The sequence below is a fragment of the Poromitra crassiceps genome (genome assembly GCF_964638095.1).
Source record: "Poromitra crassiceps genome assembly, chromosome: 13".
Taxonomy (NCBI): domain Eukaryota; kingdom Metazoa; phylum Chordata; class Actinopteri; order Beryciformes; family Melamphaidae; genus Poromitra; species Poromitra crassiceps.
In genome coordinates, this window is record NC_139644.1 from 33,030,949 (window position 1) to 33,045,921 (window position 14,973).

General features: G+C 46.8%; 1 protein-coding gene across 1 annotated transcript; it reads right to left on the minus strand.

The window, feature by feature from the left end:
* Positions 1–10,953: 10,953 nt before the first annotated feature.
* On the minus strand, positions 10,954–14,699 carry nfil3-6 (nuclear factor, interleukin 3 regulated, member 6). The gene is made up of 2 exons (XM_083648762.1): positions 14,504–14,699; positions 10,954–13,538 (listed from the first exon to the last, which is right to left on the minus strand). Exon 2 carries the CDS (start codon positions 13,388–13,390, stop codon positions 12,239–12,241), a length of 1,152 nt encoding a protein of 383 aa, XP_083504888.1. The 5' UTR covers positions 13,391–13,538; positions 14,504–14,699; the 3' UTR covers positions 10,954–12,238.
* Between the last annotated feature and the right edge of the window lie 274 nt (positions 14,700–14,973).

Consider the following 14,973-nt stretch of genomic DNA (forward strand, 5'->3'; position numbering starts at 1 on the left):
CCAGCTCTGTTATCTCCTGCTTTCAATGCCCTCTAAATGGTCCTGTGGGGTAAAGGCCACATGCTGAGTGCATGTAACAAGTCAGATAACCTGTTCCCCTTATGAACGATGTGGAGTCATAAATAATATTGCCCTCATCCATAGCGACCGGGGTGCCCGCAGACCATATTTTTGTCATAGCTCACAGGTGCTTTATTCTACAGTATCAGTTTGTTCCTAATTTGTTTGCACATGCTACGGTTTTAACGAACCGATGACGAAAGTGTCTGTCAATGTCTTAGAAAAAAAGAAGTGGTTTCTCACTGTCACAACATTTGGTCTGAGTTGCAAACACACTTTGACTTAGCGCAATACTTGTCCTCATGCTGACCTCAGCAGCTGGGTGCTTAGTAGCCACTAAAATGTGATCAGTGAGGGAGGGGTGGAAATATAGGGAATCAACTACCCCCCCCCTCCTCCCACACACACACACACCAGTCATGGCCACAGAAAAAAACAGATCAATAATCAAAGCGTGAGGTCCCACTCAATGTTCTTGCACCCATGCCCATATTATTTCACTTTTGAATAGTCTATGGTTGCTGTTCCAGATATTTATCCTTTTTTCCCATGGCGTTGGCAGCAGGCCAGGCCGGGGGGCAGAAGATGCCAATGTCATGGAGTGCCTAGGGCGGTGTGGGTGGTGGGACGGGGCGTGGTCAGGTAAGGGGGCGGGTCGTAGAGGGTTGAGGTTCGAGGGGTGGTGGCTGGGGGGATGTGGGGGTTAGGGTAGGACCATTTTCCATGTTGAAAACAATCAGACGTGTTGTTGTTGAGGTACCCCCAAACACTGCTTAAAGTGCCATAGGGCTGAATGGTCACACCACTGCACTGTGGGCTTCAAGGTATTTGCGCTTGTTGCGTTTAAAACCCTCATCCTACCAATTTAGTAAGATAGATTACTGTAAAAAAAAAAAAACATCATAGCAAAATATTAACTTATTTCTTTCATTATATCTTGTGGAAAATGTTAGGCCTAATAAGTCTTGCCCGATCATAGGTTTGGTACTCACTGTCAGCTGTGGTATGCTCTGTCATTAGCCGTTTTCACACATGCGTACAGGAAAATTGCCTGTAAATCAATATCGGCCATTTCCCGGAATTTCCCTTAACACCTGAGGGCTCACATGTGTGAATATAGCAGTCAAATTACCTGTATTTGAGGGGGGTCGGGGTGGGGGGGCACTGCAGAGCGGGTGGGGAGTGACGTGTGCACTTCGATGGGGAATCGTCCTTATTTTGGGGGTCGGCAAAACTCCGATGGTGAAATAAGTTAGCTTGTCACACAATAAATCACACTTGTTTGACTTAAGAGTATGTTGTATCCTTCACCTTCGCTCATGGGCTGCAGTGCAGAGTAGTATCCAGGCAGCGTCATGCCAGCGTAATAAACACAGCCGATTTCCCCCCTCCCCTCTCTGCTCGAGAGAGGCCAGTCCTTCAGTCCTCCGCACTTCGCAGCAGCCCGACACAGGACAGACACAGCGAGAATGGCAGCGGCTTGCAAGCCGCCCAACGCTTGTATGTATGTAGAGAAAGCAAATGCATGAAGCGAAATGTGGAAGTAGTTTGCTTTGATGTGCGCGAATGATTAGATGATGCACGCTGGAAGTGAACCAGCAACGTGTGTACACCTCGCCCATGAGAGAAGGACCGGCAAATGACTGGACCCATTTCACACTTGTGTCACTTATCGCGGCATACCGCTCTTCTGACTGGCTCGAAACTGGTGAAATGTCCGCGATGACGGGGGAACGCTTATACCAGAAAACAACTTTCACACATGAAAGCATTAGACCGCTTTCTGGTCATTTAGCGGTAAAAAGCGCATGTGTGAAAACGGCTTTAGTGTCACAGAGTTGAATAAGGAGGTTAATTAACCCCATTTATCTAGAAATATAATTCTTTGCTTTGATTTAGCTTGGTGACTAGCATGGCTGTCTGTGCTGCTGACAGGCAGAGACTGAAAGAGACTCACTCTGCGTGCGGGTGGGTTAAACTAAATGCTTAATCACACTCATTTCATCAATTGTCTCATTGTTGATTAGCATGCTTTGAGTTAGCTCAAGTGGTTGCATGTTAGCCATCATCATGCCAGCTTGCACGGGGCAAAATGGGAGAGAGACGTTCCCCCAGAGGGAGCTATGGTCCTTGCTGGTATAAAAAGATATGTATGGATTTGCTATACCGGATGTGCTCAGCTCGGGGGTCCACAACGGGGTCTAACCCTAACCCTGACCCTGATGGCCTGCCTGTGGCTGCCTGAGCTGAAATTGGACCAGAGCCAAATTGCACCGACAATGGCAATGGGTACGATATTGTAGAGTGAAATTAATCTGTCACTGCAGCAAAAAAGACATAAAAGCACAAATCCTTATCCACATATTGACATGTAAAGTGTAAGCTCACATTTTTATGTCATGTTGGCCCAGTTGGCAGCTAGCCTACACACACTGACGCACCGATGCATATTCTTACATATTGGCATAATGTTGTGTGAAAAACAACATATTTGAATGTAATTTTGGTGATTTTCATGTTTTCGTTTCGATGATTATCTCAGTGGGTTGAGATGACTCTCCAGCCTCTTGGGCTGATTTCAAAACAGATAATGTCAAAAAAATGCATTGTCATCAAACTGAAAAAAGGCTATCTTTCTTGTTCCTGAAAAGTTTTAGTGACACGAGATTTTCCAGCACTATGAAAAGGTCTGTGTTGGTGTTACTTTATATGCTATTAGCTCCACATATATGTTGATAATAAGCTTTTTTATGATGCCCATTGACAGCAGCCTACTTAGCTGTTTCACAGTGAGTGTTGTGCTATACAGTTTGCATGCTAATAGTTAGTTTCCGGACGGATAAACCCGTCTTTATTTGTCACACAGACATCCACAACACATGCATGCATTGCAGCCACACACACACACACCCATGTTGGTGAAATACAGTCTCCATTTTTTTTTTAACCCAGGTAAGGCATGTCCTTTCCTCCGAGGGGCATCCAGGAGCAGTGGGCAGCACCCGGGGACCACCTTCTGTCGTCGTCGCTGGTCATTTTGATCGGACAGTAAGTGGGGAGAGAGAGGGGGGATGACATGCGGCAAAGGGGGGGGGGGGGGGGCTGTGGCACGCTCTGTGCCACAGCGTCCCAGGCGGGAATCGAACCCAGGGCCTTCTTGCTGTGAGGCGACAGCGCTACCACTGCCTCTCATAGACAATACACAGAGTTGCCACAGATCTGGAAAGTAACCTGAAAGTTCTTGGATTCATAGAGGTCCATAAAAGTGCTTGGACTTAGCCCACCGGAATCTCTGAGTTTGAGCCTTGTGCGCTCCGTCATCTCTAAATTCACCTATGATGCCATTTTTACTATACATCTGGGCCAAGCTTGATGCACTTTCTTCCTATCTAATACTCTCCGTCTAGGCTACAAGCATATAGTGTTTTGTTGATCGCTGGCTGTTGTGCTCTCTCATCTCGTAGGCGTTCTTAGCTCAAATATGCATCTGTTCACCTAAGTAACCTGCATTATTTAGATTGTTTAAAGTCTCAAGACTATAGTGAAGCTTTTGAGTTTTCATCAAACACTGTTGCCATGGCAACACATTATTCGCCATGAAACAGCAGGCTGTTTTTGATGTGCTAGGGATGCTTGAAAACCTGTTGAAAACTCACAAAATGACCGATGCCGATGCAGATATTTAGAGAACAGCTGATATATAATGCCAAAATCTTCTTCTTCTTCGTCTTTTCTTTTTTTGCATCTGATAAAATACAGCAATTTATAATAACAAATGAAACACAAAATTGCTGAACTCAAATGAAAATGTATTTAACACTGTTATTGTCTGCATTGTCTCTGTTTGCTTAAGAAGATCTGCACTCTGTCTGCAGTGCACTTATTTTAAATTAAAAATGCATCAACTAAAATGTCCACAGGTAATCAAAAAACAAAACTGTAAAAAAAAAACAGCATTTATCAGCAGATAAGAGCATCTCCTTGTTTCTGAGAGAGAACACAAATTTATAAATACTTCAATTTAACATAAAAAATGAAAAAACAAATGTTAGTATAGTGCACACAATAGCAGCATCTCTTTGTTTTTAGTCCCAGGCATTTTTTGTTAATTGCCCATGCATAATAGCCGATGCCGATAATCTCAAAATGGCTGCAGAATGCCAATAATCTGGACGATTGGCCGGGCGATTAATCTTGACCTCTAATCAGAAGGGATGACGATTTTAATCTGATATGGGCGGGGCTTGGGTGGATGAAGGTGCGAGGGCCCAATCATTGATTGATTGATTGATAACTTTATTGAAACAATAATAGCAGGAATGTACAAGACAAACACAACATCAACATATTGCTCAAAAGGAATAAAACACAATAAAGCCCGAGGGCTTGTTTCCATTGTGGTCCTTGTGTGTGGGACAAGACGAGTGAATCTGTATGCAGGTATGAGCGCGTGTGTGCGCGGACAAGAACATACACAAACAGATGATAACATTTAACACTCAAATCAAAAATTCTAAAACCTTACGTGAATGGTTAATTAGATACCTAATAAAAATGCATTAATCAATAAATAATAAGATAGAGACCAGCTCATATACTAAAAACAGGAACCTACCTAGGGATTTAAAAACCCCGCCTATTCAGGGGACATAAGAAAAGGAAAATAAAAGGTTTAGGACCATATTTGGGAGCCAACCAGACATTTTTTCAATGCAAGCTTAAAAGAGAACCTGGAGTTAAGTGTCTTAATACTCTCAGGGAGTTTGTTCCATAAAATAGCTGCTGAGTAGGAAAAGGTGCATTTACCCTTTAGGGTTTTAAATTTGGGGGGAACAATGTTGGAGGTGCTTCCTCTTGTGGAGTAGCCATGTGCCTCACTGACTTTACAAAAGTAGTCAGCGAGGTAACGAGGAGCCTCCCGTTTAAAAATCCTAAAAACCATGCACAATTTGATTTGGGAAACCCTCTCCTCCACTCTGAGCCACCTGAGGCTATGGAAGTGGGAGGGGAGGAGATGGACTCTGGGATAAAGCTTCAGAATAACCCAAATTAATTTATTCTGGGAAGTCTGAAGCCTGTTTTTGAGTTTGATGGTGATTCCCGTGAACCAGGAGGAGCAAGCATAGTCAAAGTGACATTGAATCAGAGCATTTGCCAAGGTTTCAAGGGCGCTCTTGTCAATGAAAGAAGAAATTCTGGCTAGGAATTTGGTTCTTTGACTAACTTTGGAAATCACTTTTGAGGCCATGCTTTCTCCTGAAAGTTTGTTATCTAAAATGCAGCCAAGGTATGTAATCTCCTCCTTGGTGTTAACAACTACGTCACCAACCATGATTTTAAACTCGGGGGACTTTTTTAAATTAAAATTTGACCCAAATAAAATGGCCTCCGTTTTCCCCAGATGCAATGCTGATTTGATGATGCAATGATGATTTATGCAATCATCATTGCTTGCAGCTTTAATAACTTGTTTTTGAAAAGTGCTCGAAAAGACCTTGAAATGTATCGTTACAAAAGAGTGGCAACATGGTGAATTACAGTCAACATGTTGTATTGCCTATTGTTGATGTGTCTATAATTGTTGAGAGACAAACTGTATTCTGTAGACACTGTGTCCTGTTCTTCTTTGTACAGCAACAACAGTTTGGATGCAGATTACTGTGTGGATGTTACAGTGACCTCTTGGAGAATGGTGGGGCAGCAACACTATAAAGTAGCAGTTTGTCTGGAAGCATTTACACTGAAACATTATATCATTATACTAATATACTGAACCGGATAAATAGAAGAGTCACCACTGAAACCATTCAAATCATTTTAGGTAGAGTGGCACTTCCTATTTAATGGGAGGGGGAAACCAGCATAATAAAAGCCACCACTTAGACACAGTGATTTAGAGAGACGACAGCAACGTGCAGTTTGGATAATTGTGGAAGTTAGTCCATGTGCCGCGAAGCCCGCTCCCTCTGGCTTGCTGCAGACACCCAGCCAGCATAAAGTGGCTTGCTGCAGACACCCAGCATAACGTGGCTTGCTGCTGCAGACACCCAGCCAGCATAAAGTGGCTTGCTGCAGACACCCAGCCAGCATAAAGTGGCTTGCTGCAGACACCCAGCCAGCATAAAGTGGCTTGCTGCAGACACCCAGCCAGCATAAAGTGGCTTGCTGCAGACACCCAGCCAGCATAAAGTGGCTTGCTGCAGACACCCAGCCAGCATTAAGTGGCTTGCTGCAGACACCCAGCCAGCGTAACGTGGCTTGCTGCAGACACCCAGCCAGCATAACGTGGCTTGCTGCTGCAGACACCCAGCCAGCATAACATGGCTTGCTGCAGACACCCAGCCAGCATAAAGTGGCTTGCTGCAGACACCCAGCCAGCATAACATGGCTTGCTGCAGACACCCAGCCAGCATAACATGGCTTGCTGCAGACACCCAGCCAGCATAAAGTGGCTTGCTGCAGACACCCAGCCAGCATAACGTGGCTTGCTGCTGCAGACACCCAGCCAGCATAAAGTGGCTTGCTGCAGACACCCAGCCAGCATAAAGTGGCTTGCTGCAGACACCCAGCCAGCATAACATGGCTTGCTGCAGACACCCAGCCAGCATAACATGGCTTGCTGCTGCAGACACCCAGCCAGCATAACGTGGCTTGCTGCTGCAGACACCCAGCCAGCATAACGTGGCTTGCTGCAGACACCCAGCATAACATGGCTTGCTGCAGACACCCAGCCAGCATAACATGGCTTGCTGCAGACACCCAGCCAGCATAACATGGCTTGCTGCAGACACCCAGCCAGCATAAAGTGGCTTGCTGCAGACACCCAGCCAGCATAACGTGGCTTGCTGCTGCAGACACCCAGCCAGCATAACGTGGCTTGCTGCAGACACCCAGCCAGCATAACGTGGCTTGCTGCAGACACCCAGCCAGCATAACGTGGCTTGCTGCTGCAGACACCCAGCCAGCATAAAGTGGCTTGCTGCAGACACCCAGCCAGCATAACATGGCTTGCTGCAGACACCCAGCCAGCATAACGTGGCTTGCTGCAGACACCCAGCCAGCATAACGTGGCTTGCTGCAGACACCCAGCCAGCGTAACGTGGCTTGCTGCAGACACCCAGCCAGCATAACGTGGCTTGCTGCTGCAGACACCCAGCCAGCGTAACGTGGCTTGCTGCAGACACCCAGCCAGCATAAAGTGGCTTGCTGCAGACACCCAGCCAGCATAACATGGCTTGCTGCAGACACCCAGCCAGCATAACGTGGCTTGCTGCAGACACCCAGCCAGCGTAACGTGGCTTGCTGCAGACACCCAGCCAGCATAACATGGCTTGCTGCAGACACCCAGCCAGCATAACGTGGCTTGCTGCAGACACCCAGCCAGCGTAACGTGGCCTGCTCACTACTATCTCCCATAGTAAACGTGTGGTGCATGATCCACAGAGTGGTGTCAACCTGACAAAACAGAGCCAAGATGGATGCCTCCAACTAAGCCTGCTTTCTACTGCAGATGTGTTCATTTAATGAATAATAATAATGATGTAATAATAATAATAATTATTTCATTATTATCTCCCCTTTATCTTCAAGGCTTTGCTTTTCTTTGCATGGGAGATTGTGTGTGTGTGTGTGTGTGTGTGTGTGTGTGTGTGTGTGTGTGTGTGTGTGTGTGTGTGTGTGCGTGTGTGTGTGTGTGTGTGTGTGTGTGTGTGTATTCAACAAACTATCACTCATGCTCTTGATGTTTCACTTTTATCCCATTCCTTTTTGTACAAAGATATGAATAATTAAGTATGCTCCACATGCCATGATACAGTATACTGTACAGTACCGCTATATAAAAAAAGATACAAATACATGTTTCTTGGTAATGCAGCAATTGCTGCTATTGTTCCTCATAATTGGCTTACATACTATTCTTGCAGGATGTCAGGGACTTTTGACCTTTGACCCGCTGCACCAATTATTTGTTACGCACCACGTTGTCTCCATACGCTCATTTGTTTAACAAAGGCGTGAGCACGTCTGACTTTGCTGTCCATTCTGTAGTTCTGCCTATTTGATCCATCCAGATCTGTGAAGATCTAGCAGTCTTCTCACGGTTGTATCAACAAGGCTAATGGGCAGTTTCAGCCAGTTTTCTTTTATATGTAAACTGCCATTCATTCATTCATTCATTCAGTCAGTCAGTCAGTCAGTCAGTCAGTCAGTCAGTCAGTTAGTATCCACCGGCCACATACCTACATACTGTGACACTGCGTTATCAGAGTATAACCTCCTCAAATGTGGAGTAACCCCGAGATTTGAGCAGCAAACATGGGGCAGGACTCCACTGCACCTCTCCCCTCGGCCTGGCTCCTCTTTGTTTGCTGCACGAGGCAAACAGCATTGGCAGAGCTCACATTGGCCGTGAACTTGGATCCCCCTCCCCCATAATGCACTCTCTCTGTCTCTGCGTCTCTCCCTCTCACTCTGCACCCCCCCCCCCACCTCCCTCTCACTCTGCACCCCATCCTCGTCCCCACCCTACCGTTTACCCCCCCCCCCCCCCCCACCACCACCACCACCACCACCTTCCAGCTATGTCTGCAAGGGTTCCCATGGCAACTGTCGCACTGCCTGCCTAGCAACAGGCTTTATCCTTTCACTGAAAAAGGGGGGAACAGAATGGGGGGAAGAGGGGGGTTGTGGGGCTTGCGGTTTTTCATGGGCGCGTGGACGGGGGGTGGGCGAGGGTGGTGCATGGCGTAACAGCACCATGTTGCAGTAGCTTGGTTAAATCCCTTCTCTCCTCTCCACACCTGCAGCCTCTGCCTCGCCTCTACCTTATTATGGCTCTCTTTCACCACAGGCCCACTCTTACTGAGAAGCAGATTGCAGCTCTTTATAGATGCTGCTTTTCTCATCTGCTTTTGCCAAGAACTCCAGCCAAAGTGAGATGATGGGGTTTTTTCTTTTGTATGGGTTTAACAATACGCGTATTCGCACTGGCGTATTCGCTCTGGTCGTTCATGGCGCCTGTTCGAGGGGAGGGGAACTGGGGGGAATAGCGTGATCCTCCCACGTGCTACGTCCTGCAGGTGAAACTCCTCGCTGTCAGGGGGAAAAGAAGCGGCTGGTGACTGCACATGTATCGGAGGAAGCATGTGAGAGTCTACAGCTCTCCCTGGATCGGCAGAGGGGGCGGAGCAACGACCGGGACAGCAGGGATAATTGGCCAAGTACAATTGGGCAGAAAATGTGAGAAAATCCAGAAAAAAGAATACAGGTATTCGTACCGAACCGTTTAGGTACAAGGCTTTAGAGTTCAATACGCATTGCAAACCGAAAACCGAAACGTGGTTGTAGATTGAATGAAAAATGTAAACTAGACTGTGAAAATAATAAAATTAAGTAAAACAAATAATAATTAAAAATAAATATAAAAGCAAGGACATTTATCTGGGATTTCTAGGGATTTTTGCTGTATGAAAAACCTACCGGACCGTGAATTTTGTGAACCGTTGCAAACAGGTTGTCTCTAACTTTGGCCCAGCTCCTCCAACAGATATGAAAAGCCACAGTTTTGTAACAGAATGAGTAGGCCCTTTGGCTGGATGAGAAGCTGAGGGGAGCAGCTCTGTAGTCATGGCATTGGATGACACACGCTGAGCTGAATGAACCATTAAACTGAGAATATTCATTGATGCGAGCTTATACAACCTGCAGAGAGAGACACACACGCACACGCACACACACACACACACACACACACACACACACACACACACACACACACACACATAACCTCAGGGTGTTTATCTCAGCGTTTTTGTGTCTTTCTTTCTCAGTGAGATAACATGGTTATCACTGTATATTGCACTTCAGCCTGTAATGCGTGTAATGTATTGTAATATTTGTCACGATCCATAACATGATCAATAGCTTGCTGTGGGATGACAAAACAAGGGCTCTGGCTTTATACAGATGCCAAGGTATGGTCTTGTCTTTGCTGCCCTCTGGTGTTTACTAAGTAGCACGACCCCCCCCCCCCCCCTCAATCCCAGCTAAAGGAGTGAACAAAATGTGTGAGGGAAATGGTGTGACAGTAATTTATGTTTTGTTACAACACAAATTACATAATACCTCTGATATTAGTCATGGTGCTTGTGTGTGTGTGCGTGTGCGTGTGTGTGTGTGTGTGTGTGTGTGTGTGCGTGTGCGTGTCCGTGCGTGTTGCAGGAAACTTTAATCATTATGTACTCTGGGAATGTGATTACAGTACTTTCCAGGGAGGTTCAGGCCCAGGCGAGTTCCTTCTCCCCATACGTGCTTGATCTGAATTCCCTCCTATTGGGATAATTGAAGCCATAAAACTCAAACTGATGGGTAATTGCAGGCACACCCATCTCTGCCTCTGTCTGTCAGTCTGTCTGTGTCTGTCTGTCTGTGTCTGTCAGTCTGTCTAATCCCTGCAGTCTCCCCGCCTGCAGGGATTGTACACAGACAGCACCTGCCAAGTGCATAGCTCCTCTCCTCTTGTCTGTCAAAGCTCCCCCTCCTCTCTGTCTCTCTCATCCTCCAAGAAACCATCAATCACCCGGGAGATTATGTCACTCAGAATGAGTCATGTGGTGGTTTATGTCATCTCATCCATAACCTTTCCTCTGGATCAATATATCAGTCTGCCAATAACTGCCATGGAAGTTTGATTGATTGTTCTGAACAAGCCCCCCATCTTAGATCACTAGCACCGTATGATCGCGGTGTGTTATTTACCATAATGATATGTGTATGTGTTGTGTATGTTTATTTTTATTTTATTGTTGCTATCATTACTATTTAAAGGTTTCCGCAAAAAGCACAATAGTGATCACCTCGAAACACAGTAATGATCCGCTTGAAACCAAGACGTCGATGCTGTCAAAGATTTATTCACAGATACAAAAATGTACACACACGCACAAGACGACAAATCCTTCTCATCATCACTCCCATAATGCAGTGCGCTAATGGAAGTAGCCCACGTCTCCATTTGAACCTGGTCACAAACAGAGAGTAACCTGGGCGGCGAAACACTTCAGGAAGTAGATGTTACAGCGTCTTTCCCAAGTGCTCGTCATCACATTTCAATCAAATGCTCTCTTGACACGACGACTGTGGGACATGATGCTGTTTCACACACAAGTGATGGAAAAACAAGGCAAAAAACCCATATATTGGTTTTGTGTAATAGAAAACTGATAGAAGGTTTACAAATCAAAGCTTTCCTGTAGCCTTCAGGACTCCATACCGTCGATGGATGGAGGCTATATGACTGCTAGTCTGAGTGTCTGAGTGTGTCTTACTGTCTGTCGTCATGTCTATGGGCTTTATAGCAATGTCTCAACAGTGGGGATCTTGGAGTGCGCGTGCAGCAAGCAAGACCTTTCTCATTACAAAATGGTAAACAGCACTTCCACTGTGGTATATTAACATGTTCCACTGTGGTATATTAACATGTTCCACTGTGGTATATTAACATGTTCCACTGTGGTATATTAACATGTTCCACTGTGGTGTATTATATGTGGTATATTAACAGTCTGCTGGCTGATTTCCAGCTGGATTGTATTGTTACAATGTAGCCGACGACAGTAACTAAATGTATTGTTACAATGTAGCCGACGACAGTAACTAAATGTATTGTTACAATGTAGCCGACGACAGTAACTAAACCACCGAGGCCCGTTCATTTCAGCTAAGACCATGTGAGGCAGTGAAGTTGAGCTTTTCATTGTAATGATGGGATAAGAATCATTATGTAATAGTGAGCTATGTAAACAGTTTGCTGCTGTGCGTGTTCTGTTGTCACAGTGTATGGAATATTCATATAAGTATGATCACAGATAAGACTCCCTGTTCGAGCCACAGCCCTCACTGGAGTTTGTTGAAGCAGTCGGGGCGGTTATTCAACTCTAGACAGCACATTATGAGATGAGTGCTTAGAGACACTCAATACAATAAAATACAACATTTGGGATAAAAAAGTTTGTTAGACTTGAAAAAGTTGAGTTTTGTCATAGTCTGTTTGACCTTTTTGGCCTTCTGCCTGGTCACCAACTCTTTGTCGGCTCACTTCAAACTTGTCATATCGTGTCCTTTACAGTCTGGAGAGCGGGTAACCATTGATCGGGAGGTTACTGTAGGGTTCTGCTCGTCAGTTGGCTTTGGCCATGAGCTGCTCTGTGAACAGCTTCTTCAGCTGAGCCACTTCCTCGCTGAGGCAGCTGAGCTGCGACTTGAGGAAGCTGTTCTCGTGCTGATACTGGCCCTCGCTCTGTCCATTCTGAGGCTGGAGGATGACACTGGCATGTTGTTGTGGGGTGTTGTTGTACTGAGGGGACTGCCTGCCTCTCCTGCTCTCCTCGTGCTCCGGCTGCTGGGGCCAGCGCCCGGCGTGCCCTGCCCCTGTTTCCCCTCCGCTCGCTCCTTGTCCTTTGAGGGCCTCTCTGGGGCCGTCCCGCACCGCTGAGGGGAGCGCGGGGCTGCGTCTGTTGCTCTCTCCTGCAGCCTCCGTCCACTCCCCGCCTATCTTGAAGCGCAGCTTGTAAGGAAGGTTTCTCATGCCCTCAGCCGGCTCTGGCTTCCCCGGCCCCACCGTGTGGTGCCCGTGCATGTCGGCAGGAGAGTGGTGGAGCTCGTAGCTCAGCTCCTCCGCCCGGTGTGGGGATAATTTCCCATGGTCGCTCAGCTGGTCTTCAAAGAAGATGGGGCTGCCCACGCTGGAGCCGCCTGGCGTAGAGAACCCAGAGTCCTCCGACACCGTCTGGTTGCTGGCGTGTGTGGCTGGTGCACTGGGGGCTGCATCCGCCCTGGGGAGATAATAGTGAGGAGCCAGGGTTTGACTGGTGCAAGAAGCTGTGGTTAGGGGCAGAATAGGGATGTTGGAAGGGTCTTTGACCAGGCCGAAGCGGAACTTCAGCGCCAGCAGCTCCGCCCTGAGACGGGCGTTTTCCTCCAGCAGAGCCAGGACACGGTTCTCCAGGACCATGTCGTTGACGCGGCGCTTCTCTCGCGAGCGCTTGGCGGCCTCGTTGTTCTTCCGCCTCTTGTCCCAGTAGCCTTCGTCCTTCTTGTCAACGGGGATGAACTCGCGCTTGCGTCGGATGGCGCTGGTGGGAGAAGGCGGGCTTTCTTTGCGTTTAATGGCAGAGGTGCGGCCCAGCAGGGAGCGGGCCAGCAGGCTGCTGGAGGTCAGGATGGACACGGCTTCGTCTGTGAAGGACAGAGGCGCGCCTCCCTCTGGCGCTGCAGGGGAGTCCAGGTTCTGGAGCACCACCTGCTGCTGGGACTCCTCATCAAACATCATGCCTGGTACTCGTTCGGGAATGAAATGTTTCTTTACGGCACTCGAGTTTGAAGTCGTCCCTCTGTGTTAAATTGAGACCACCGCTGTGTGCCCCGTAGTGGTCGATAGACAGTCTCTCTGAGAGGCGATGGTACAGCAACACTGCCACCTAGTGATGAAAAGTGGCACAACAAAGAGAGAGCGGGGATTTAGTGGTTATGCAAGAGCCATTACAACACAATATTATGTAACCCTATTACATCTTTCCAATAAAACTGGAGCGACGTGTACCATCATATTGCAAGTCTCATAACAGATTCAATATGGGGCAATGCGTGTTGTGAACACAGCTCTCAGCCATTGCAGATCTTTGGCATTAATTGGCATTGGTAATAGCAGCTCAATGTAGCACTGTTTTAGAGAAGTTAACTTTTTCTATTTAGTTCCATATAGCCTACCAAAAACTATATAGTGGCTTGGTATGACATATGTTTATTTATTCTGTTATTTCTCGGTCAATATTCCCATAACCTTCCTTTATCTTTATTCTAATCCATGATAGGTTTCCGTCCTGACTGACTGGATGTAGGCTACTGGAGCTACGTCAGTGGCACTGAGTGCTGACCTACATCTGACAGAGAGCTGTCTCCCGTGTGTCCAGTGTCCATCTAAATCATTTCCAATTAAACGTCTGAGATGATTAGAGTCGGCCACTCACTGAGTATCACCATCAAGAATTTAGAATTAATTGAGGGCAGTTTAAAGTTATTATTATTATTATTATTAGGCTATTATTGGGACGCGTATCTGCCTAGATTCACATAGGCATATGGACAAAAAACAACATTTGTTTGCGAGGCTGTATTATTAAAAAAAAGTTATAAAGGGTATGGTTAGGACAGAAATGGAGCAAATGAAATGCGCGAAAAGATTGAAACAATTACGCAGAATGTCTGTTTGAAAGTAAATGTTCACGACAGCTTGACATTGTAACAGATCATGGTTAACGAACACGTTGCAGTTGCCCTAAAAGCCCTAACAAGAGATGGCAGGAGGACATTTGTTCAGCGAAACTTGAACTTAAACCGTTAACAGTGCTAAAATAAGGAAATACAAAAATCGTTATTACTTTACCTCGGATGTATGATAAATTCTCAGTACGCAGGGGTCCTCCGACTCAACAAACGTGTTTTGTCCGGTTCAGGAGGAAGCGCTGGTAAGACTCGCGGCGCTCTCTCTCTCTCTCTCTCTCTCTCTCTCTGCGTGTGTGTCTCTCTCTCCTTCCTGCTCTCTCACTGAGCCTGTGCTGCTCAGTGCTGTTACTTAATATTATGGTCTGTGTGGCGCACCTCCACTGCGCTGTGCTCCACTTGGAATACCGCAGCTCTTATTGGTAAGTTCAGCCAGGGACGCTCCCTGTCCTAGCACGAACCCGCCAGGCCCTGTGGGTGCGTGTGCGTGTGCGTGTGCGTGTGCGTGTGTGTGTGTGTGCGTGCGTGCGTGTGTCCGCGCCATAGACTGTAAAAACTGTTTGCTGAGACTGCCTCCCTCAGTGCCAAAGTACCTTCCCCTCTGCAAGAGATGTTTTTCTCCAATAATCAATA

Coding starts and splice junctions, on each gene's coding strand:
- nfil3-6 (XM_083648762.1), bottom strand. CDS start 13,390: ATGATGTTTGATGAGGAGTCCCAGCAGCAGGTGGTGCTCCAGAACCTG.